This window comes from Myxocyprinus asiaticus, chromosome 38, assembly GCF_019703515.2.
Source record: "Myxocyprinus asiaticus isolate MX2 ecotype Aquarium Trade chromosome 38, UBuf_Myxa_2, whole genome shotgun sequence".
NCBI lineage: Eukaryota > Metazoa > Chordata > Actinopteri > Cypriniformes > Catostomidae > Myxocyprinus > Myxocyprinus asiaticus.
This window is the reverse complement of record NC_059381.1, coordinates 19,596,299-19,622,238: the sequence shown is the minus strand read 5'-3', so window position 1 is coordinate 19,622,238 and position 25,940 is coordinate 19,596,299. Positions and strand designations below refer to the sequence as shown.

Below are 25,940 nucleotides of genomic sequence, written 5' to 3'. Positions count from 1 at the left end.
TTACAAAATTATCTTTAAAATACAATTTTGTTTTTTTTTTGCTGAGTTTATATTTACTGTATATATATATATATATATACATACACACACACAGTATATATTAGTACTGTGCAAAAGTTGCATAGAGAGGATTTCTTCAAAAATATGCCATAATTAGTTTTCATTGTTCAATTAATGTCATCCAAAGTCTAATAAACATAAAAAAAGTAAAATATTTGGTGTGACCAACTTTGCTTTCAAAACAGCACCAATTCTCCTAGGGACACCTGGACACAGTTTTTCTTGGTTGTTGGCAGATAGGATTTTCCAAGCTTCTTGGAGAATTTGCCACAGTTCTTCTATATATTTAGGCTGTCTCAGTTGCTTCTGTCTCATTATGTAATCCCAGACTGACTCGATGTTCAGTGGGGGTCTCTGTGGGGCCATGCCATCTGTTGCAGGGCTACATGTTCTTCTATTCTATTCTATTTGCAGAAGGAATGTTTGAGAGTATAAAATGTGTTAAATTGCTGACCTTAAGAGATGATTTCACATCGGAGCTTGTCTATCCGTCTTTTAAAGTTGACCACATTTATGTCCACATCAGCGATTAAAGAAAATTATCCGCTTAAGATGCTCCATAAAGGTTTAAATGTTCCATAGAGTATTCATCTATTAGGAATATTCCTCCTTATGTAAAACGAAGAAACATTCTCCGTCTTCTTTAAACTGTGCTACCTCTGGTAAAAATCCCTGATAGATTTACGGGACTTTCACCTGTTTGTAGGCTATATTGACTTTATATTAATTTCTTTTAATGTTTGAATTTGTATTTATAATTCACTACAAAAATGTGTGCTTGACATTTCACATTTTGCTTGACACCTCCTGACTCCAGAATAATGTTGTTATATAATGTTGTAAATGAAAATTCTGCTTCATGCAGATATTAATATCTGAAATACCAGGAGAAACCACAGTTAACAACATATTCCACAGTTAATGTAGCCTACAAATTCAGCTTCATCTGGTAAGAAAAAATAAAAAAAAAAAACTTTTTTTAATAATTGTTGTATAATAATAATAATAATAATAATTATTATTATTATTATTATTATTATTATTAGGCTGTTATTAAGAAAAGGCATATTTTATTAATATAAACTATAAATGTAAGAGTAACATTTAAAAATGGCCATTTCATTTAGTTTTGACACACCTCCGGTTTAAGCCCCGCTCACACCGTTTCTATCTGAATACAGAGACAGATAAATTTGTCATATGAACAGATACAGATACAAATACAGATAATGGCTTCACTGCACTCCCCTAATTTTTTACTGTATTCACTTTAGAAATGTAAATGACTTTTTCCATTTAAGGTGCTTTCACACTACCACTTTTGGTGCGCACCCGGGGTCGAATGACGTCAAAGTTTGGTTCGTTTGGATAATGTGAACGCTGTTTTCTGAACTTGGGTGTGTACAAGTGAACCACACCCATGAACACACCCGGTCCGCTTGAAAAGGTGGTCTGGGGTATGGTTTATGTGAACTCTGGTATGTTCGCTGCAATATGAACGCAACTGTACCAAATCGCAGAAGTGAACAGCTTGTGATGATGTATAAATTCACATCTTTGCAGGCTCACGATCGCAATTATTATGGTATAATGCATTTCTCATACCTGCTTGTGTCCAAATACACCATCTTCAGAGAGCAGCTCACATCTCTCACAACGCATCCGTGGGCTCGCGGCAGAAAAACTAATTAATTACTAAACTAAACTAATATTCATCACATCATTGCAGATTCAATGCATCCACGGGAGACAAACACAAGTGTTGTTCTGTGCATGGCAAGTTTTTGTGGTAAATCCAAAGAGACAAACTTTAATACTTCACTTAACACAGTGACATCTTCGTGAGTTGTTAACTAGTTACAGTGGTAAACAGCTACTGCTTTTACTCACGTTGATGACATAATCGGACCATGGTTTGATGTGAACACAGACCAGCGCGGGCAGCGGGAGTGGGAGGAACCGAACTCTGGTTCAGTCCAAGCAATCGAACCAAGTGTGAAAGCACCCTAAAATTCCCCGATATTTTCAAGTTTCCCACTGTGGGTACACTTTAAAAGGGATGAGAAAGACTGAGTGCTGGAGAGGTGGGTTAAGGAAGGAGGAGAAGAAAAAGATTGAGTTAGAGGTTGAAGAAAGACAAGATGGTGTTGGTTATGACCAGCACTGCTAGCTGTAAAGAACTATTTAGGAAATGGGGATGGGAATGGGCAAAAAAAAACAAAAAAAAAAAAAACGCACACACAAGCCAGAGAGTAAAAAGTGAATGAAGGCATACCTGGGAACTGAGCAGCTCCTGTGTGAAAGAGGGAAAGGAAAAAGAGAAACAAATTAGGAGAAATCCATTCACCAATAGACAATAGATCCCCAAAGTGTCATGCGACCAGAGGAAAGAAGACAGGCACATTTAAATTGTACATGATTTAGAACATGTTAAACCACTGATTTTCTTTCAAGGTAATTTTCAATTTGATTTACAAAGCCATTTTCAAAAAATACACATTCATTGCTTAAACAGAACAGAAAAAAGTGTCGTTCTGAGTAGTTATGCTCAGAAGTAACATAATAATGAAAGTTTTGGACCCCAATTGGATTACCCAAAGCAGATCTAATTAACAGGCCTAAACAAGGCCATTGTGAATAAAACTTTTGACTGCACATTGACAGCAAAACAAGTACATCTTGAGCAACCGTTAAAAACAGTGAGTGCTTCATGAATATTAAACAATAGAGAAAACAATGACGTCAACCTTGCATGAGGTCCCCGGCAGAGCATCAGTTTAACTCATTCAGTTCTTTCAATAACTGTGGTGTACTGCGAAACTTCATAAATTACAACATGTCAACAGCACATGGTCATAAACTCACCTATGTGTGGCTAAGGCCTCAAATTAGAGGCTTAGCTAATTCACTGCTTTTGGTAGGTCTACCCATATAACAGTTTTAAAAAGCACTTAGAGCCGACATGGCTGTATGAAACTGTGCAACGAGTCAGTGTCTGATAAGAAAAACAAGCTTCTTATTAGAATTTTCACCAAATTTTCATCTTAGCTAATGTGCTAATTAGCATTCCTCTTCTGGGACTCGAAGCAAAGCCATCGAAGAAAATATATAGTCTGAGCTTTGCTCAGAGCGTCTCTGTGTCTATTGAATTTAAACAACATTAGAGAAGGTGCATATAAATCCATGCAAATATCCATGGGTGACCACGGCATAAATCATTCCTCAGTACCAAATGAAACTCTTCAAACCCAACCGCTTACAACAAGCCCCTTGAGACAAAGGCTCTAAAAATACCTCACACAGCTTTACATTTAAAACAGGCTTGCTAGCATTGTCGTTTTAGCTGGATATCATGCTCTCTGGTTGGGCCTTTTAGTTTTTATGATGTCTTTGAATGCCTATACATTGCAATGTCCTTGTACTTTCATTTATTGATTTGGCAGATGCTTTTATCCAAAGCAACTTATAGTGCATTCAAGGTATACATTTTAAAGAGCACCTATTATGGTTTTTCAAATATTACCTTTCATGTAGTGTGTTATATAGCTGTTTGTGAATGTAAAAAAGTTAGCAAAGTTTCAAAAATCAAAGTACATGACAAATGGAGTTACTGACATCCAAAAGAAAGAACCGATTCTGAACACCTGAAACAAGTCGTTAGTAATTCCAGACTTACTTCCTGTACTAACCTACGTAATTTGGTAACAAAAAAACCCGCCTTTGGTCTTCATTGGCTGCTCGCGAACAGCTTTGACCCCCCTCAAACACTACACTAAGTGGTAGACCAATCACAACAGACTGGGACATCTGACCAATCAGAGCAGAGTAGGCTCTCTGAAAGGAGGAGTTTAGAATGAATCCTTTAGAACAGATCATTGAACGAGTCGTTTTTGACACTGGGAAAAAAAGGTAATGCTGCAATTTAAATTATGAGCAAACTAAAGTGTTTTTTGACCTTGGATGCATGTAAATCTATTGTATGAGACTTTTAAAACAAAATTAGGCATGTTTAAAAACCATAATAGGTGCTCTTTAACAATTTGAGTGTTCCTTGGAAATCGAACCCATGACCTTGGCATTGCTGGCACCATGCTCTACCAGTTAAGCTTCAACTGGGCCCAGCAGACTTCCTTCGTCGACCTGTGATACCAGCACCAAACCAGCACTAACAAGCAAAATCTAGCCTGATTTAAGCTGCATGCCTTTCAGTACAGTAGATCAGTAATCCTTGGGTTAGTAGAGGATTGGTGCTGCCCAAGTGGCTCCTTTAGAATTCATGGCATGAATTTGGGTGCTGCCACTAACTGGTTGATAGCCACAGGGGACCTGGGCCCACCAACAAATTCAGACCCTTGGAACACAGGCCATGCGAATAGGGCTATCTATGTTAAGTAAATGTCAGCCATCAGAATAACTCTGCATTGGCTTTTCAGCCCTAGGGTTTGCTGGGGCCTGGAGCGGAGAGCTAAGGGACTGCCCAGATTGTGTCACACTCTCTCCCACTCTCCTCAGGTGAGGTTAAAATCTCTGACCTGTGATATGCATTAAACATGAGTTATCCCACTTGAGAGAAGTCCCATACTCCAAAATGATAGGGACATTAACTTCATTGCATTCATGAACACTTGTGTTTCTCTTTACAGGCACACCAACCTGAGAGCACTTCACACAGTCAAAAGCTTGGAAGGAAGGCATGCTAAAAAAACGTGCTGTCATCAGTTGGCATTTACTGCTGCAGATAGAAAGATATTAATACAGACATCTCATGACCACACAAGATAATAATTCCTTTTTGCATTACTATATTTCAATACATCAAAATAATCATTATTTTGAATCAGGACTAGTGGGGGGGGTGTGCACTCAATTATTTCTATTCAACCAAAATGAAAACTTAGAACAAGCTAAAGTAAGAATATCAAAGTCTATAACTTGTAGCATTTGTAAGGATATCCACATATATCCACCATACTTCAAGGGTTTAACCCTTTAAGCTCCGAAGGTGTTTTTCAATATTTCCTGTTTCAGTGACATGCCGAACATTTTAACTTCTAACTACAAAAAAAAAAAAAAAAAAAAAAAAAAAAACAACAACAAAGAGGGTCAATTGTTTGGTATCATTTTAAAGAAAAGTTTTCAAATGTTTTAATGATATATATTATAATAGACTCTTAGCCAAAGAAACTGCTTAACAATCATAAAAATAAATGAATAATAATAATTAAAAAAATCTTATTTTTCTGATTAATAAAATAAAAAATAATACATTATATATCTCAGCGTGTAAAAAAGGTAGCTCTAAAAAAACCATTTGTTTTGTTCCCAATCATGTCACCTATAACTGAGTAAAATTTTGTGTTGATAAAACAAAGAAATCAAAATTTATAGCATTGCAAAAATAATTTAACCTAGTGTACAAAAATGTCTCCAAGTGTCCAAAAGCCTCTCTAATCATATACAACATAATAAGTGTACTAAGGAACTAATTACACATGCAAATACAATAATGACTAAAGGTATGTTCTCTCTTCAAATCATGCAGGCATGAGTAACGAGATCTCATTCAGTTCCATTCTGTGTCATCTGAGCCATCATTGAGACTGTTATGTACTTGGCACCATCTCCTTTTGGCCATATGTAATTAGAGTGAACAATCCTCTCTACCCATATTTTGATGACTATTTTTCTCTTTGCGGGCCCGAGCTTAAAGGGTTAAATAAATAAATACACGAATAAATAAATAATTAAATAAATAAACAATCCCAATTCTGAAAAAGTTGGGACAGAATGAGAAATGCTAATGATTTGTAAATTATATTCACCCTTTGCTATATTGAAAGCACTACAGCTACACATTATATGATGTTTTACCTTGTGAATTTCATTGTTTTTATTTATTTTTTTATTTTTTTTTTTTTTAATGTACAGCAATTTCAAATCAGATGATTGCAACTCGCTCCAAGAAAGTTGGGACAGTCAAGTGTTTACCACTGTGGAACATCAAATTTCTTCAAAAAACAATTATTAAGCATTTGGTCACTGAAGACACAAGTTTAAGTTTAGAAATTGAATTTTCCCCCATTCACAGTTGTACGGGGTCTTCGTTGTCATATGGTGTGCTTTATAATGTGCCACATATTCTCACTTGGAGACAGGTCAGGACTGCAGGCAGGCCAATCCAGCACCCGCAATCTCTGTTTACACAGCCATGCTCTTGTAATCCGGGTAGTATGTGGTTTGAAGTTGTCCTGCTGGAAAATTCAGGGACGTTCCTGGAAAAGACGGTGCTGGATGGCAGTATATGTTGCTCCAAGTACATATGTGTCTGCATTAAAGGTTCCCTCACAGATGTGCAAGTTACCCATGCCATGGGCACTGACACACCCCTGGCCCATACAGACACTGGCTTCTGGACCTGACGCTGAAAACAGCTTGGATGTTCCTTTTCCTCTTTCGCCCGGAGAACACGACGGCAGTGTTTTTCAAAAACTATTTGAAATGTGGACTCGTCGGACCAAAAAACACGGTTCCATTGTTCTACTTTCCATCTAAGATGAGACTGAGCCCAGAGGATCTGGCAGTGCTTCTGAACAGTGCTGATGTATGGCTTCTGCTTTGCATATTAAAGTCTTAACTTGCATCTGTGGATGTAGCAGCGTGTGGTGTTGACTAACGTCATGGTTACTTTCTAAATTTTGATTCCCTGATGGAGGGAATGAGACATTGTGTCGATGTAGTGACACTAGGGGTCACTCTTGGGAGCTCCAAACACCTCTGCTTTTTTTAAAAAAGGCCAATGAGAATTGGCGAGTGGTATTTGCATGCCACTCCACCGGACATACGGGTATAAAAGGAGCTGGTATGCAACCACTCATTCAGAGTTTGTGCTGAGGAGCCGAGACCAGGTCCCGGCCATTTCAGCGGGTAGTTCAGCGTTGTGGCAAGAGGAACACAACATCTCATTCCCTCCATCAGGGAACAGAGGTCACTCGACGTTGTGTCGATGTAGTGACACTAGGGATCCCTATACAAAACACCACAACTATCTGAACTGTGTTATGTGAACTGGCGGTGTGACAGGCAGACCACTGTGTGCCTCGTAGCCAGTGCACCAGGCTGTCACGTAACCCCCCCCAATGCTCTTATGAGCATTGAATGGTCCATCAGGAACAAGTCGACTGCCCAACTATAGGGACAGGCTAGCCCAGCCGAGGCCTCTTTCCATCTCTTTCCTCCCAAAAAAGAGTGGAATTTGTTAACTGACTGAGAGCCATAAGTGTCTGTGTCGGGGGGTGTCCCTCCCAAGGGGAAGACACCGCAGAGACCACACCCCGCCCAAAAGGGGGGGGGGTATTTTGAGTGGAATACGTCACATGGTCTTACCGAGTCTTGTCGGAAGTATGTCATGTGGAGAGGTCCCATGGTAGGTCCAACCCGAAGGGGGAGGAGTTTTTACAGAACATGGCGACTGGGGGCAGAGGGGCCTCTGCCCAAGGAAGACGCAGTTTGCCGACAGGGAACCGATTTGTGTAAGATATCACATGGGGTTGCCTTTGGAGAACCAGCACATGTGGAGCACCTACCTCAGTACAGGGGCTCATTAGCGCACGTACTGTGCTGGTCAGCGAGTTTTTCCGAAAACTCATCTGCCAGAGGGCTAAGGAGGAAAGTCATCCAGGGATCACAGTCTGTGAACACGACTGGGAGTCAAGAGTGCACGTCTTCACCTCAAGGGAGGGGAAAGGCGCTATGCGCAAGTGTTACACTTGGCCAGCTGTCCCGGAACTTACCTGCTCGTGCCTGCCAATACACAGTACGTGACCGGCTCAACCCGGAGATTGTAGAACCTCGCAAAGGTGTTGGGTGTTGCCCAGCCCGCTGCTCTGCAGATATCTGCCAAGAGGCGCCACTGGCCAGGGCCCAGGAGGCCGCCACACTCCTGGTAGAGTGGGCTCGTAACCCCGCAGGGGGTGGCACGTCCTGAGCCTGATATGCCATCGCGATGGCATCAATGACACAGTGGGCGATCCTCTGTTTGGAGACAGCGCTTCCTTTCTGCTGTCCACCAAAGCAGACAAAGAGCTGCTCGAAGCTTATAAGGCTCTGTGTGTGATCCAAATAGATGTGTAAAGCTTGCACCGGACACAGCAACGCCAAGGCTGGGTCTGCCTCCTCCTGGGGCAGCACTTGCAGGTTCACCACCTGATCCCTAAAATGGGCCGTGGGAACCTCGGTCACATAGCCCGTTCGGGGTCTCAGGATCACGTGAGAGTAACCCGGACCGAACTCCAGGCACGATTCGCTGACAGAGAATGCCTGCAGGTCCCCTACCCTTTTGATGGAAGTGAGCGCAGTCAGGAGGACAGTCTTCAAAGAGAGTGCCTTAAGCTCAGCTGACTCAAAGGGCTCAAATGGAGCTCCCTGTAGACCCCGAAGGACTACAGAGAGGTTCCACAAGGGGACGAGGCATGGTCTGGAGGGATTCAACCTCCTAGCGCCTCTCAGGAACCTGATGATCAAGTCGTGCTTCCCCAAGTACTTATCATCTACTACATCGTGATGAGCCGAAATAGCATGGAAGGAAAGCACTGATCCGACTGTGCATCTCTGGGGGTCTTCGCGTCGGGAAGAACACCACTTAGCGAACAGATGCCACTTCAAGGCATACAGGCGCATCATAGAGGGAGCCCTAGCCTGAGTGATCGTGTCTACCACCGTGGGTGGTAGGCCACTTAGGTCTTCCGCATCCCATCCAGGGGCCAGACATGGAGATTCCAGAGGTCTGGTCGCAGGTGCCAGATGGTGCCCCGTCCCTGAGAAAGAAGGTCCTTCCTAAGGGAAATTCATCGGGGGGGGGGGGGGGGGGGTGGCTGTCGCGAGGAGCGTGAGATCCGAGAACCACGTCTGGGTGGGCCAGTAGGTTGCTACTAGGACAACCTGCTCCTCCTCCTCCCTGACCTTGCACAGGGTCTGTGCAAGTAGGCTCACTGGGGGAAATGCATATTTGCGTAGTCCAGGGGGCCAGCTGTATGCCAGTGCATCTATACCGAGGGTATCAGACAGTTCAACACCGACTGCGCGCTCTCGTTTGTGAGGCACGCTGTCATCGAGACTGAGTCCAACTCCAAACCGAGAAAAGAGATGCTCTGAACCGGGGAGGGCTTGCTCTTTTCCCAGTTGACCTAAAGCCCCAGTCAGCTGAGGTGCTGGAGCATGAGGTCCCTGTGTGCGCACAGCAACTCTCGAGAGTGAGCTAGGATTAGCTAGTCATTGAGATGGTTGAGGATGCGGAAGCCCACTTCCCTTAGCGGGGCAAGGGCTGCCTCTGCAACCTTCGTGAAGACGCGATGGGACAAGGACAGGCCGAAGGGGAGGACCTTGTACTGGTACGCCTGGCCTTCAAAGGCAAACCACAGGAAGGGTCTGTGTCGAGGTAAGACCAAGACCTGGCAGTGCGCGTCCTTCAGGTCTACCGCCGTGAACCAATCTTGATTCCGGACGGTCGTTAGAGTGCGTTTTTGCGTCAGCATCTTGGACGGAAGTCTGTGCAAAGCCCGGTTCAGTACTTGCAGGTCCAGGATTGGTCGCAGCCCACCGCCTTTCTTCGGTATGATGAAGGGCTGTAGAACCCTTTCTTCATCTCTGCAGGGACAGGCTCTATCGCGCAGAAGGGTAGCGATCTCCGCACACAAGGTAGCGGCATTCTCGCCCTTCACCGAGGTGAAGCGGACGCCGCTGAACCTGGGCGGGCGCCTGGTGAACTGAATCACGTAGCCGAGTCGGACGGTCTGGGTCAGCCATCGCGACGGGTTGGAAAGCGCGAGCCATGCCCCCAAACTCCGGGCGACCAAGGGAATGATCACGTCGGACGTACCGGCGGGTGGGGCCTTGTGGCAAGGCGGAGTCCCGTGACTGTGCTGAGTCCAGGGACATCGAAGCACTTACCTGGCTCCTGCAGCCCACCATAAGATTGGCTGAGGAAGGGGGAGGAAGAATCTTGTCCCCGTGCGACAACAAAATATTATCCTCCCGGCCCTCCACCAGGGGATAGAGTGGTCTGTGGACCAGCCCCAAAGAAGTGGGTCTCCTCGCCCCTGGGTCGCCTGTCTCGGGTGCACTTCGAACCCTTCCTTGGGTTCTTAGCATCTGGCCGCAAGACGGGTGGCATCTGCTTCCTGCGGAGGGCTCCACGCTGGAGCAGGCCACGGGGGTGGGCTGTGGCGTAGCCGGTGTTGTTGCCGCAGGAGGACGCCCTTGGTGATGAGCAGATAGGGTGCGGTGTCTTAAGCCACGCCGGGGCAGGATATGTTGTAAGGCCTCCGTCTGCTGCTTCACCGCCGAGAACTGCTGGGCAAAGTCCTCGATGGCATCGCCAAACAGGCAAACCTGGGAAATGTGGGCGTCAAAGAACCGTGCCTTGTCCGCCTCTCCCATCTCGACCAAGTTGAGCCAAAGGTGGCACTCCTGGACCACCAGGGTGGACATCGCCTGCCCGAGACACCGCGCCGTGACCTTCATCGCCCGGAGAGCGAGGTCGGTTGCCGAGCGCAGTTCCTGCATCAATCCCAGGTCAGAACTACCCTTGTGCAGTTCTTTTAGCACCTTGGCTTGGTGTACTTTCAGGAGAGCCATTGTGTGCAGGGCGGAGGCGGCTTGTGTTACGATGTAAACTTACAGGCCCTGGATGGGAGCTTTGGGTGCCCGCGCCAGGTGGTGGTGCTCTGCGGACACAAGTGCACTTATCCACCAGGAACCGATCGTCGAGCCGCGAGGGTTCAGGGGAGAGCAGAGGGTTCCACTCTAGCCCGATGCTCGCAGCTGCCTGGGAAAGTATGTCCGTCATTTGCATGTCGGCGTGAGACTTGGCGACCGTTCCCGAAGGAGGAAGCCCAGCCGAAGCCTCTGCGTCAGACTGGACGAACCCGCTCTCCGATGCTGCGCTCGATAACTCATCGGTCTTGTGCGAGAGCCCGATTGGGACAAGCTTTCTTACGAAAGCAAGCCGCGACTGCAACATTGCCATGGTTATGTTCTCGCAATGAGGACATGACTCATCCATGAACGATGTCTCCGCGTGGGCAGTGCCCAGACACGTAAGACAGCAATCGTGGCTGTCAGAAGCGGAGAGATAATGACCGCAACCAGGAATAACACACAAACGGAAAGTCATCTTTAAAAAGACGTTCCGTGTGTGCCACTCTTTTTGTGAATGAAAATATACTCTTTTAGAATATACTCTCTTATTTTTGCTCTGCCGAAGCGCCCAGGGGCGTTCTCTGCACTCCACGGGTGCAGAGGGGGAGAAGCTGCTGAAATGCGCTGTAAATCCAGCAGTTTTGAGGTGCGTCTTAGGAGGGAATTGAATTCAATGCACTGAATGCAACTGCTTGGATCTGAAGAGAAAATCTGAATCAGTGGTTGCATGCCAGCTCCTTTAATACCCGTATGTCTGGGGGAGTGGCATGCAAATTCCACTCGTCAATTGTCAATTTTTCAAAAAAGCAGAGGTGTTTGGGGCTCCCAAGAGTGATCCCTAGTGTCACTACATCGACACAACGTCAAGTGTGTCACAGATAGGGAACAAAGGTTTACTGAATTATTCCCGTGCCCATGCCATGATATCCATTACAGATTAATGAAATTTTTTAAGAGAGTGACATCTGAGTTATCGGAGATCACGCACATTCAGAAGTGGTTTTTGATTCCTTAAATCTTTTAACTATATTGTGCACTATAGAGGGTGAAATGCCTTTGGGGAACATTGTTCTCAAAGTGCTGGATTATTTGCTGAAGCATCTGTTGGCAAACTGACAAATCTTGAACGATCTTGCTCATGAAGGACTAGGCTGTTTTTGGAGGCTCCTATGACACGATTGCTTCACCTGTTTAACATCTCCTGTTTTACATCGCCATGTTATTTCAACTCATCAAATTGTTATTAGTCTTAAATTACCCGTCTCAATGTTTTTGGAGCATGTTCAGTCATCTGATTTGAAATTACTGTACATTTTCAAAAAAAAAAAATAAATAAATAAATAAATAAATAAATAAATAAACATAAATGAAATTCACAAGTTAAAACATCATATAATGTGTTGTTGTAGTGCTTTCATTATAGCAAAGGGTGAATACAATTTACAAATCACTCCTTTTTGTTTTTATTAGCATTTTTCATACTGTCCCAACCTTTTTGGAATTGGGGTTGTAATACCAAACATGCTGGAACCAATTACCACAATTCCTTTGCGTTATTTTATTACTGACACCGACGTGTACATGGATCTACGATGACGTAAAGCAGGAAGTTCAACAATTGCTGTGCAAAACACTTAAGTCCAATATAGATGAGTGGGAAACTACTGAGTAAAAGGTTGCACTATTTCACAATTTTGAATTGCAATACACTAAACATAACAAATTTCAATTTATTCATATTACAATTTTCATATCAATATAATATTGTATCACCAGGTCCACACCGATTCTCACTCATAATAAACACACACTATAGCCCACTCAAGAGGTTTACTCAGAACAAGTCTTGTGGTCCTGAGGATTTTTGGACATGATTTCCAGAGCTTAACTACAGACTTCCACTGTGGCCAAGGCCAAATCATAGCCTCAGTCCACTTCACACCAAACATACTGCCTTCACATGTCTCCCACATAAGTGGTGCGAGAGTGAGACAAGCCTATTGCCCTTCTTTACTGCTCTGTTAATACACACACCTGTCACACAGGCTTCTACAAAATTTCTAGCCTTATCAAAAACTAGAAATATACTGTCCATGAGATATTAACCTTCTGGTGCATAAATTATTAAATTACAAATGATGTTTCTGTTTTACTTACAGATCAAGAATATAATAATTCACAATAGTTCATATTCCAAAGTAAAGTAATAAAATAAATAAATAAAAAAAAAGATAAAGAGGACAGTCATACAGGATTATAAGTGTGGGTCAAAGGTTTTTACACAAAGTGGTTTGGATGTAACATCACACCATGAATAGTTAAAAATGGTCTTTTAAAGATGTGTCCATCAGGGACTAAAAACAGTTCAAGGAACAAAACCGAAAACAAAAGAAATATTTTGTAGAACGTAACCGAAAACTGGAACAAAGTGATTTTCAGTAGTTCCAGAGTGAAAACATTGTTTTTAAATGCTGGTAACTGGTTATAACCGGTTCATTTTGTTCCGATAATTTTTTTCATGAAACTAAATGCCAAAGGGTATATCATAGTAAATTTTTGGAACTACATCACTTCAAGTTGCCCAAAAAATTTTGCTTTGATCCTGAAGGAAACTGTTGCATCACACATTTCTTTGCCTATTTGCCATTGTGGATGTCGAATTCTGTGAATGAAGACCTTTTTAACAACTATGTATACTTACTACATATACTGTACGTGCACAGCTAATCCAGGTACAAGAAAACATTATTAGAGGTAAAAAGTATATTTCTCAGTTGTTCCCAAGTCTTCACTGAATTATTGTTAGATATGATGCATTCATACAGATTTGATGCTGCTGGGTTTTGACTCAGAAGTAGATATGTTAATAAAATTACACCTAACTGTTAATTAACTGCTTGTTATGATTTCAGTACCGATAAATCCACCACACACGAAACAAAAACAAACAAAAAATTGCTTATTTTCGCTTATTTTGGTGAGGCAAGTGGCTTATTTTGGGCTTGTTTTTCCAGACCATGTTGCTTGTTTCTCTTGTGAGATCTGGCAACACTGCAATTGGTATTTCACCCACCCCTTAGTGCAAAGTAATGTCATTTTTAAAAGTAAGTTATTAACCGTTCTTTTATTTTGTTCTAACTGGTAACATTTGGAAAGGAGTCTGCGGAACTTCTGAACCGGAATGAAAAAATACAGTTTTTGCTCAGAACGATCCAAAATGAAAAACATTTAGTTTTTAGTCCCATGCATCAAAGAGTTAAATTAAACATAAAAAAATAAAAAATAAATAAATAAAAAATATCATAAAAAACAAAACAATTATCAGTAATCTTAAAATGTGAACACTAGATAAAAGACTAAAGATGAACGTATTTTCCAGCTAAAAATGTCACTGGACAAAAAGGTGTTTGACACATGTGACTTCAAAGTCAGCGACAAAATGCAAGTGTTTCTAAGGATCAATTCTTTGTCCTATCAGGCTCCAATAGGCTGCTTTAGTCAAAGGATTGAAGCGTGTGTACCTGAGCCATAATAGGTAGGGATTTATTGTCTGTCTGCTGGACTGTGATTAAACACCACTGCTGCCACACTGATAAGCCTCACTGATGGGAATAGACACTTACTCCGGTGTCCTAAAACTACCTTGGAGGAACCAGAAAGGGAGGTCACATCTGGTGACTCCCACCATCCACCTGTGACTTTGAGGTGACTTTTGAGGTTTTCTGAAACTTGAAGTCTACACTTTCCTCAGGGGAGTGAGCATGTCTCATTAAGCAAAAATGAATTGTAAACCAGCTATTTTAGAATCCAAGATCCAGCACAAGTCTGTTTTTTATGGATTCAATTCCTTTCACTTTTGGGAAGTCAGCATAGCTATGTGACATTTCAGAGAACATGCATGAGAAGATTCAGTGTAGGGCAACCAGCGGTGTGTGCCAACTAACTTGCCATGAACAATTTGGTATTTTCAGAATGTTTGTAATGGCTACAGCAGTGGTTCCAAATATGGTTTTACTTCAGGACCCAGTTTTTACATTTGACATTAATTGTGGCCCAATAACACCAAAATTGTTTGTCATAAAAAAGTAAACAAAAATGTCCTTTGCCAAACATGGAAATATTATATTTTTTTGGGGGGGGGGGGGGGGGCCTCAGGTTATCTATCCATGTTGGTATCTAATTTGGATAGCTTTTACTAAGTGACAAATGAATATGCGGCAAAATAAGGTAGTTCGATTGGACGCCTGACCTTTGACCTCAACATCAAAAGATATGGGAAGTGTCTTCTCCTCCCTTTTAAAAGTAGCCTATATTTTTCACTATCCTAACCAGGGGGTCAGGAATTGGCTGGTTAGCCACTGCTAATAGATGCTGGAACTTCACCCTATGATGGCAAAAGCATGTTTCTCAGTTTAACAAAAGTAGCCATGTCTTCTGACAGTTTTTCCCCCCAAGAAACATTTAAATCGCAATTATTTCATTACATTATAGTTAGGGATGCACGATATATCAGCGGCCGATATATCATTGGCCGATTACCAGAAAAATCTAAATATTATTGCGCAAATAATGGAATTACAGCCGATATTTTCACCGATAATTTGTTATGGTTTATTTGCTTGTGGCTGAGAATCTCTGACTGCCTAAGGCTTCTTTCCTTCAGACAGGAACTCGAGCAGCTGCAAGCGACAGTGCGGGTGCGCATACACAACGTGTCTGTGTGAGTGTGAGCCTAGCTCATGATGTTATGTGAGGATTATTTCAACATCTCTGCACCTTGTTACCTTGTTTTGGGGCTGGTTTTTGTCATCTGCTTTAAGTAACAACATGCCATTTCCCATATTCTGTTTGTTTCATGAGGCAATAAACGAAAACACGACAAAAACATGTATGTGTGTTACTTGGGGGTGATCATATTCGCTTATTACTTCATGAAACATTACAAAATGTGGGAAATAGCACATTATGATTAAAACAAGTCCAAACACAACTTAACATGGTACATTTATATTGAAATAATTCTCAGAGAGTGATTTGAAATGACTAAAAACAAATGACTTGTAATTAATGAATTGAGACTTTTATAATTTTATGGCTCATGACTATTCAATCTATATGATGTTATCTTTTCCCACTATGATTGTTGTGTTCACATTTCAGAAGTTATAGAGTTGAACTGTCACATATGAGCTCTTTAACAAGTGCCTGTGAATGAGATGCGCATAAGCACACATACATAACACACTTAACCCATTCATACGTACCGTCACACATATGTGATGGTTTAATAACTGGGCCCCTCAGAGTAGGCTTTCGCGCTGACACAGGCTGCACTGGTCAAGCATCTGTTATTTGTATTTGCTCAAACAGTTACTCATACAGTCTTTTAAACCACAGAATAAGTTTATTTTATATACATACATCCAACTCATCACCAAAGTACCACAGCTACAGCTCTTATATGCATAGTCAATACATCAAACACGATCTTCCTCCAATGCATGCTGCCATTTGTTTACATTAGTAGCGGTTGTCATTCATCAAACAAACAGCTACTCAAGAGTCTTTTCAAGCACATAATATGTTTATTTTATGTAACAAACAGCCAAATTTTCACCAAAGTACCACAATAACAGTTCACAGCTTGTATATGCACAGCCATCATATCTAAATGCGATCTTCCCATGCATGCAGCCACATCTGCTGATTAGGTGCAGATGCGGTTTTCATTCACACAAACAGCAATTCAAACAATATTTTCAGGCATATACTAATTTTTTTTTTCTGAAACAGTCAGCCAAACTATCACAAAAGCACCACGATAACTGTTTAAAACTCGTATACTCACAGTGAAAATGTCCTGGTTACTTTCGTAACCTCCGTTCCCTGATGGAGGGAACGAGACGTTGTGTCGATGTAGTGACACTAAGGGTCGCCCTTGGGAGTCCCAAACACCTCGGATCTTTGAGAAAAGGCCAATGGGAATTGGCAAGTGGAATTTGCATGCCACTCCTCCGGACATACGGGTATAAAAGGAGCTGGCTCGCAACCATTCAATTAGGTTTTGTGCTGAGGAGCCGAGACAGGGTCCCGGCCATTTCAGTGTGTAGTTCAGAGATGTGGCAGGAGGGACACAACGTCTCGTTCCCTCCATCAGGGAACAGAGGTTACGAAAGTAACCAGGACGTTCCCACTATGGGTCCCTATACGAAACGCCACAACTAGCTGAACTGTGTTAAGTGGACTGGCGGTGTGAGATGGGCAAACCATTGCGTGCCTCGTAGCCAGCACACCTGGCCATCACGTAACCTCCCCCAATGCTCCTATGAGAGTCGTATGGTCCCCCGCACCTTGGGGACAAGTCGACTGCCCAAAATGTGGACAGGCCGCCCCAGCCATGGCCTCTTCTCTTCTTTTTTCTCCCCAAAAAAGAATGGAAATCGTTCAGCTGGGGGCCATAAATGTCCGCGTCGGGGGGGGGGGGGGTTGTCCATTCCCAAAGGGAAGACACTGCGGAGGCCACATCCTGCCCGAAGGGGAGGCAATTGTGTGGAAATATGTCACATGGTCTTACCGAGTCCTCAGTGTCAGACTGGACCAGCCCGCTCTCCGATGCTGCAGTCCGATTTACGAGCGCTGAATGAGATCGTGAACTCGCCCTGAGACGAGCCGGCCGTCTCATCCCAGAACTCGACCGGGGGAAACAAGCATACTGGGGAATGGGAGGTCTGTGGGGAGTTACCTGACGAAGCGGCTCCCATTGGGATCCCCAAATCGCCCCTAGTACTAATCGATGCGGCCTCAAACCCGTAGGTAGAAGGACTGAGGTGGGGAGACGCGGGGTGGCTTTCCCTCTAACGATGGAAAGCCGTGACCGCAACGTTGCCATGGTCATGTTCTCGCAGTGAGAACATGACCCGTCCACGAACGCTGTCTCCACGTGGGCAGCGCCCAAGCACGTAAGACAGCGATCGTGGCCATCAGAAGCAGAGAGGTAATGACCGCAACTAGGAAATAAACACAGACGGAAAGGCATCTTTAAAAAGACACTCTCTGTCAGTGTCACTCATTTAGTAGGGAAAATATACTCTTTTAGACTGTCAAAGCGGACAGGGTGTTCTCTGCATTCCACAGGTGCATGAGGGGGAGAAGCCACTGTAATGCGCTGTAAATCCAACAGCTTTTTTAGAGGTGAATGGAACAGCAGAGGAGTCAGCTAGCTTTTATACCCGTATGTCCGGGGGAGTGGCATGCAAATTCCACTCGCCAATTCCTATTGGCCTTTTCTCAAAGATCAGAGGTGTTTGGGGCTCCCAAGGGCGACCCCTAGTGTCACTATATCGACACAACGTCCAGTGAGTGACAGATAGGGAACATGCTGACTGAGTGCGATTATTTGATGCACGCAGCCAAGTCTGTTTACATTAGCACTTGTCACACACACACACACTCACACACACACACACATGTTGGTGTGGCTATCCTTATGAGGACTCTCCATAGACATAATAATTTTTATACTGTAGGAACTATAGATTCTATCCCCTAACACTAACCCTACCCCAAAACCTAAACCTCACAAAAAAATAAAATAAATAAATAAATAAATAAAAAATAAAATTGCTTTCTCCAGGTATTTTAGAGCTCCTTCATCCTAACTATACATGGTAATCAGGTTTGTTGAATTTTCTTATTTGCATTAACCTTCTCAGAACAGACCTGCCAGCCATTTTTGCATCGCAACCCACAGGTTGAGAACCACTGGACTATGTTATGTCTTTATGTCTGAATTTACATGTCAGAGTATGGAATTTAGGCATTTAGGTCAGAGATTAGATCAGTTGCACCTACCCACTGTAAATACTTCAGCTTCGGGCCTGACCTGCTGAGCTTTCATGTAATTAAAAGGTTAGGAGCGAACAGTCATATTTTCATCTCAATGGGGATTTGATGGAAAGAGCAGGGTTGTATGGCCTAGCACGGTCCACACAACACACAGATTGACCTTCACATTTGTGGCTTTCTGAACAGCATGCCAAAGAGAGCAGTTGAACATCTCTATGCCAAACACCAGGAGGCCACACAGACAGTGATGCTATCTATTAAAAAAATAAAAATAAAATAAAAAATCTAGGATCTGAATCTGATTGGAAATCCTTGAAAAGAGGTGACATTTACATTTGTCATACTTTTGGCACAGCTGATAGAAACGAGAGAAAAAAAAAAGACAAGGCAAGGCAAGGCAAAAGGAAAGAATAAAAAAGAAAGGACAATGATAAGACCTGAATACCAAAATGTTTTGCTGTTGGATGTTCAAAAGAGGATCTGAATATTACAGTCAGTTGGTGAAAATAGCTTCAGATGAAAGCCATCAGGTGTTTGGGGACCGAAGGGAGCGAGACAGAGAATTGATACAGTGAAGGGGCAGTTGTGGCGGTCAAAGATGCGACCTAGAGACCAAGAAGGGAATACTACCATTAATTTTGAATGAGAGGCACACATCTGCAGTAATTGCGATATGATACCACACCCAGCAGGTCATGAATCTCAGGGCACATCTCTGTGGCATCACCCGAGGTAAAGTGACCCCTGATAACTTAGAAGTCACTTTACTTATTAACCGAGAGGATTTTACCCAATTGCACATAATCTCCTAATTATGGATCTAATTGCTATTACATCCCTGCTGAAAAAAAAAACAAAAAAAAAACAACAACAACAACAACAACAACAACAAAAAATGGTGTAGACCAGCCTAAGCTAGTCTCAGCTGGTCAGGCTGGTCTGTTTTTTGCTTTTAGAGTGGTTTTGGGCACTTGTGGAGAGCAGCTGGCTGACCAGCTAAAGACCAGCTTGGCAAGGCTGAGAGACCAGCTAGAACACTTAAACCAGCCAAGCCAAAGCCGGTGCAACACTAGCCGATTTTTCCAGTGATTTTCAGGTGTGAGCTTCATTTACATAATCAGTGGCCAGTAGGTGAGAGGCAAAGCGTGCATTAGCGTCTGCCAGCAGGAGGTCGTTAATCACTTGACCCTTGGGACTAACTGTTGAGTTAATGGCTTCAAAAACTAAAAAGGCACATCCAGCTTGCTTGGGGAAATAAAATTTTAAAAAATCACTATGTCACCGGGGCGGACTCTTGTGTTCTCGTCAAGTGACCAATGAGATTCTTTTACTGGGAAACTGACAAGACATCATGCTGATCTGAACATTTTCATCTGCAAATCACACTCAGCTGCCTATTATCACAAACGCTGATTGTAATTCATAGTGATACTGTCACCAAGCATTTTTCCCCCTGCATTTTTCTCCTACACTAAACACAGAAACACACAACAGTTTTTATTGAACTCAATTTCTTAAATCACTGAAAGCTGCATATGGACATAGGCATTCTCGAGGGGATAAATACACATCCACACACATTCACAAGGTAAAATTACTCCATGAATCACTTCTTAAATCACTCCGTTACAATTGTTTATGCTCAAGTGGTACTCATGTTGTTATTTCGGCGAGCTCCACATGACAGGAAATCAGAAAGAGAGAGTTGCAGTGAGTTGGCATGTCGGTATGTCCACCAATTTTAATCGGCAAGTGTGTAATGCCTCCAATTGATGAGAGTGAGATCTCAGCAAAAATGTCAGATTGTGTGACACCCTTGGGCAAAATAGAGTTGTTTTGTGTCTGCTAGAGTGGCACCGGCTTAAGACAAACAAACCACCGTAGGCTATTTTTTTTATTTTTTTTTCAGCAAGGATATGCATCATGCCACTGGCATAGTACGTGAATGTGACGTTACCTGAAAGGATATATGACAAATTGTAAAAAAAATAAAAAAAAAATTTTTTGTTTTACAGTGCAGTACAAACTTTACTTTTGTGAATATGAACAGTAGATAGACGCTGAAGAGAACTGAGCAAAAATAGTGAGCAATGTTACGGCCTGCAATTCACAAATCCTAAAAATGCTGAAAGGAATGTCAGTCACATATTTTAAATAAGTGTCCTTGAGCCAAAACAAAAACAAACACATAAATAAATTATAAAGTACCATTCAGCGCAAAATTAATATTGCACTCTGAAGTGTTGACCCAGTAGAGGCCATGGAGAGCCTACATTCATGCATTTCATGACAACTAAAACATTTTTTGGCTATTATTAGTAAATAGAAAGGTTATAGTGGAGGTCACAATCACACAAAAAATACTAACATGAATAGAACAATTTGACATTTTTGCATCACAAAAACAGACAAAGAAAAGGTTCTTATTTGTCCCCTGTAGCAAACGTTTTTTTGCCGAAAAAAAAAAAAACAACGTTGTATTTAAGTGGTGCCAAAGGAAATTTAAGGTCAGTGTTTTCTTGATTAAATAATAATAATAATAATTCCAAAGGGCTTGCAAACGGGCTCCTCTATTGCCAAACATACCAAATGTAGCCCCTTTCCAAATGAATTGCATCTTCTTTCTACCATTAGACTCAACATGAGCAAGGGAAACGTCCTGGTTACTTTCGTAACCTCCGTTCCCTAATGGAGGGAACGAGACGTTGTGTCGATGTAGTGACACTAGGGGTCACTCTTGGGAGCCCCAAACACCTCTGCTTTTTTGAAAAAAGGCCAATGAGAATTGGCGAGTGGAATTTGCATGCCACTCCCCCGGACATACGGGTATAAAAGGAGCTGGTATGCAACTACTCATTCAGGTTTTGTGCTGAGGAGCTGAGACCAGGTCCCGGCCATTTCAGCGGGTAGTTCAGTGTTGTGGCAAGAGGGACACAACGTCTCATTCCCTCCATCAGGGAACGGAGGTTATGAAATTAACCAGGACGTTCCCTATCTGTCACTCACTCGACATTGTGTTGATGCAGTGACACTAGGGGTCCCTATACAAAACGCCACAACTAGCTGAAATGTGTTGCGTGAACTGGTGGTGTGTGACAGGCAGACTGCTGTGTGCCTCATAGCCAGCGCACTAGGCTGTTATGTAACCTCCCCCAACACTCTTATGAGCGTCGAACGGTCCATCAGGAACAAGTCGACTGCCCAACTATAGGGACAGGCTAGCCCAGCCGAGGCCTCTTTCCATCTCTTTTCTCCCAAAAAAGAGTGGAATTTGTTAACTGACTGGAAGCCATAAGTGTCAGTGTCGGGGGGGTGCCCCTCCCAAGGGGAAGACACCGCGGAGACCACACCCCGGCCAGAAAGGGGTGGGGGTATTTTGAGTGGAATATGTCACATGGTCTTACCGAGTCTTGTCAGAAGTATGTCATGTGGAGAGGTTCCACGGTAGGTCCTACCCAAAGGGGGAGGTGTTTCTACAGAGCATGGCGACTGGGGGCAGAGGGGCCTCTGCCCAAGGAAGACGCAGTTTGCCATCAGGGAAACAATTTTGCGGAAGATATCACATGGGGTCACCTTCAGGGAACCAGCACATGTGGAGCACCTACCTCAGTTCAGGAGCTCATTAGCGCATGTACTGGGCTGGTCAGTGAGTTTCTCCGAAAACTCAGCTGCCAGAAGGCTAAGGAGGAAAGTCATCAAGGGATCACAGTCTGTGAACACGACTGGGAGTCAAGAGCGCACGTCTTCACCTCAAGGGAGGGGAAAGGCACTATGTGCAAGTGGTGCACCCAGCCAGTTGTCCCGGAACTTACCTGCTCGTGCCTGCCAATACACAGGACGAGACCGGCACAACCCGGAGATTGTAGAACCTCGCAAAGGTGTTGGGTGTTGCCCAGCCCGCTGATCTGCAGATGTCTGCCAAAGAGGCGCCACTTGCCAGGGCCCAGGAGGCCACCACAATCCTGGGGGAGCGGGCTTGGGTGGCACATCCTGAGCCTGATATGCCATTGTGATGGCGTCGATGACCCAGTGGGCGATCCTCTGTTTGGAGACAGCACTTCCTGTCCGCTGTCCACCAAAGCAAACAAAGAGCTGCTCGGAGCTTCTAAGGATCTGCGTGTGATCCAAATAGATGCATAAGGCTTGCACTGGACACAGCAACACCAAAGCTGGGTCTGCCTCCTTTGGGGCAGCACTTGCAGGTTCACCACCTGATCCCTAAAAGGAGTCGTGAGAACCTTGGGCATATAGCCTGGTCGGGGTCTCAGGATCACGTGAGAGTAACCCGGACCAAACTCCAGGCACAATTCGCTGACAGAGAACGCCTGCAGTTCCCCTACCCTTTTGATGGAAGTGAGCGCAGTCAGGAAGGCAGTCTTCAAAGAGAGTGCCTTAAGCTCAGCTGACTCCAAGGGCTCAAAGGGAGCTCCCTGTAGACCCTGAAGGACTATGGAGAGGTCCTATGAGGGGACGAGGCGTGGTCTGGAGGGATTCAACCTCCTAGTGCCTCTCAGAAATCTGATGATCAGGTCGTGCATCCCCAAATACTTACCATCTACTGCATCGTGATGCGCCGAAATAGCAGCTACATTCACCATCAGGGTGGAGGGGGACAGCCGCCCCTCCAGCCTCTCCTGCAGGAAGGAAAGCACTGATCCAACTGCGCATCTCTGGGGATCTTCACGTCGGGAAGAACACCACTTAGCAAACAGACACCACTTCAAGGCATACAGGTGCCTCGTAGAGGGAGCCCTAGCCTGAGTGATTGTGTCTACCACCACGGGTGGTAGGCCACTTAGGTCTTCCGCATCCCGTCCAGGGGCCAGACATGGAGATTCCAGAGGTCTGGTCGCAGGTGCCAGATGGTGCCCCATCCCTGAGAAAGAAGGTCCTATATCAGGGGAATTCGCCAGGGGGGAGCTGTCACGAGGAGCGTGAGATCCGAGAACCACGTCTGGGTGGGCCAGTAGGGTGCTACTAGGATGATCTGCTCCTCGTCCTCCCTGACCTTGCACAGGGTCTATGCAAGTTGGCTCACTGGGGGAAACGCGTATTTGCATAGTCCAGGGGGACAGCTGTTTGCCAGCACATCTATACCGAGGGGTGCCTTGGTCAGGGCGTACCAAAGCGGGCAGTGGGAAGATTCCCGGGAAGAAAACAGGTCTACTTGTGCTCAACCGAATCGACTCCAAATCAGCTGGACCACTTGAGGGTGGAGTCTCCACTCTCCCCTGAGGGTAACCTGACGTGACAGCACGTCAGTTGCGGTGTTGAGGTTGCCCGGGATGTGAGTGGCTCGTAGCGACTTGAGGCACTGCTGACTCCAGAGGAGGAGATGACAGGCAAGTTGTGACATGCAATGGGAGCATAGATCACCTTGGCGGTTGATGTACGCTACCGATGCTGTGTTGTCTGTCTGGATCAACACGTGCTTGCCCTGGATCAATGGCCGAAACCTCCGCAAGGCGAGCAGTACTGCCAAAAACTCTAGGCAGTTGATGTGCCAACGCAGCCGCGGGCCAGTCCAGGAGCCGGCGGTTGTGTGCCCGTTGCATACGGCACCCCAGCCCGTCTTGGAGGTGTCTTTTGTAACCACGACGCACCTGGAGACCTGCTCTAGGGGAACCCCTGCCTGTAGAAATGCAAGGTCGGTCCAAGGGCTGACAGATTGGCGTGATGGCCGCGCAATGTGTCCCGCGGCACCATGCCCATCTCGGGACTTGAGTCTGAAGCCAGTGCTGAAGCAGTCTCATATGCATCAACCCGAGCGGTGTGGCTGCCGCTGAGGATGCCATATGCCCCAGGAGCCTCTGAAAAAGTATCAGTGGAAACGCTGTTCTCTGTCTGAATGCCTTCAGACAGTTCAGCACCGACTGTGCGCGCTCGTTCATGAGGCGCGCTGTTATCGAGACTGAGTCCAACTCCAGACCAAGAAAAGAGATGCTCTGTACTGGGGAGAGCTTACTCTTTTCCCAGTTGACCCGAAGCCCCAGTCGGCTGAGGTGCCGGAGCACGAGGTCCCTGTGTGCGCACAGCAACTCTCGAGAGTGAGCTAGGATTAGCCAGTCATCGAGATAGTTGATGATGCGGACGTCCACTTCCCTTAGCGGGGCAAGAGCTGCCTCTGCGACCTTCGTGAAGACGCGAGGGGACAGGGACAGGCCGAATGGGAGGACCTTGTACTGGTACGCCCGGCCTTCGAAGGCAAACCGCAGGAAGGGTCTGTGTTGAGGTAAGACCGAGACGTGAAAGTACGGGTCCTTCAGGTCTACCACCGCAAACCAATCTAGATGCCGTACGATTGCTAGAATGTGTTTTTGCGTCAGCATCTTGAACGGGAGTCTGTGCAAAGCCCGGTTCAGTACTCGCAGGTCCAGGATTGGTCGCAACCCACCGCCTTTCTTCGGTACAATGAAGTAAGTGCTGTAGAACTCTTTCTTCATCTCGGCTGGAGGGACAGGCTCTATCGCGCCCTTGCGCAGAAGGGTAGCGATCTCCGCATGCAAGGTAGCAGCATTCTTGCCCTTCACCGAGGTGAAGCGGACGCCGCTGAACCTGGGCAGGTGCCTGGTGAACTGAATCATGTAGCCGAGTTGGATGGTCCAGGTCAGCCACCGCGACAGGTTGGAAAGCGCGAGCCACGCGTCCAAACTCTGGGTGATGGGGACCAAGGGAATGTTCACGTCGGACATACCAGCAGGTGGGGCCTCATGGCGGGGTGGAGCTCAAAGTGCCATGTCTAGGGGATTCGAGCCCCGTGGCCGTGTTGAATCCAGGTATGTGCTTCGATGCCCTGGATTCAACACGGCCACGGGGTCTCGTCCCCGTAGTCCACCGGACCCAATCCCGTGTGGGCGTGTTTGTGCCACAGCTGGGCGCACAGGGGTGGGGGGACCACTGCTGGGGCGCCATACATGCAAAGATGGGATGGTGGACGTTGGTCATGACGATGGCCGTTCGCACCAAACATGTGACCCAGGGAACAAGAAAACTGCTCTTTTGTTGAATTTTTGGGTACCGCAGCCTATTGGACATGCGGCAAAATTAAATGAAAGCGAAACTAAATATTCTCCTCCCGGCCCTTTACCGGGGGATGGAGTGGTCTGCTCACCAGCTCCAGAGAAGCAGGTCTCCTTGCCCCTGGGCTGCCCGTCTCAGGGGCGCTTCGAAGCCTTCCTCGGGTTCTTGGCAGCCGGCCGTGAGATGGGTGGTGTCTGCTTCCTGCGCTGGGCTCCATGCCGGGGCCAGGCCACGGGGGTGGGATGCGGCGAAGCCGGTGTTTTAGTTACAGGAGGACGCCCTTGGCGACGAGCAGACAGGGTGCGTGGTCTTGAGCTGCA

The 25,940-nt window shown here is 45.0% G+C and overlaps 1 protein-coding gene across 4 annotated transcripts in view; it reads right to left on the bottom strand.

The window, feature by feature from the left end:
• Nucleotides 1–25,940, bottom strand: part of LOC127429389 (cell adhesion molecule 1-like) — a 459,647-nt gene that overhangs the window by 112,896 nt on the left and 320,811 nt on the right. For 3 of the 4 annotated variants that reach the window (XM_051678391.1, XM_051678394.1, XM_051678395.1), the window contains exon 2: nt 2,336–2,353. The exons of the other annotated variant lie outside the window; for it this stretch is intronic. In XM_051678391.1, the coding sequence (XP_051534351.1) occupies nt 2,336–2,353 (18 nt within the window). The remainder of the gene's footprint in view (nt 1–2,335; nt 2,354–25,940) is intronic. 4 annotated transcript variants of the gene reach the window in all.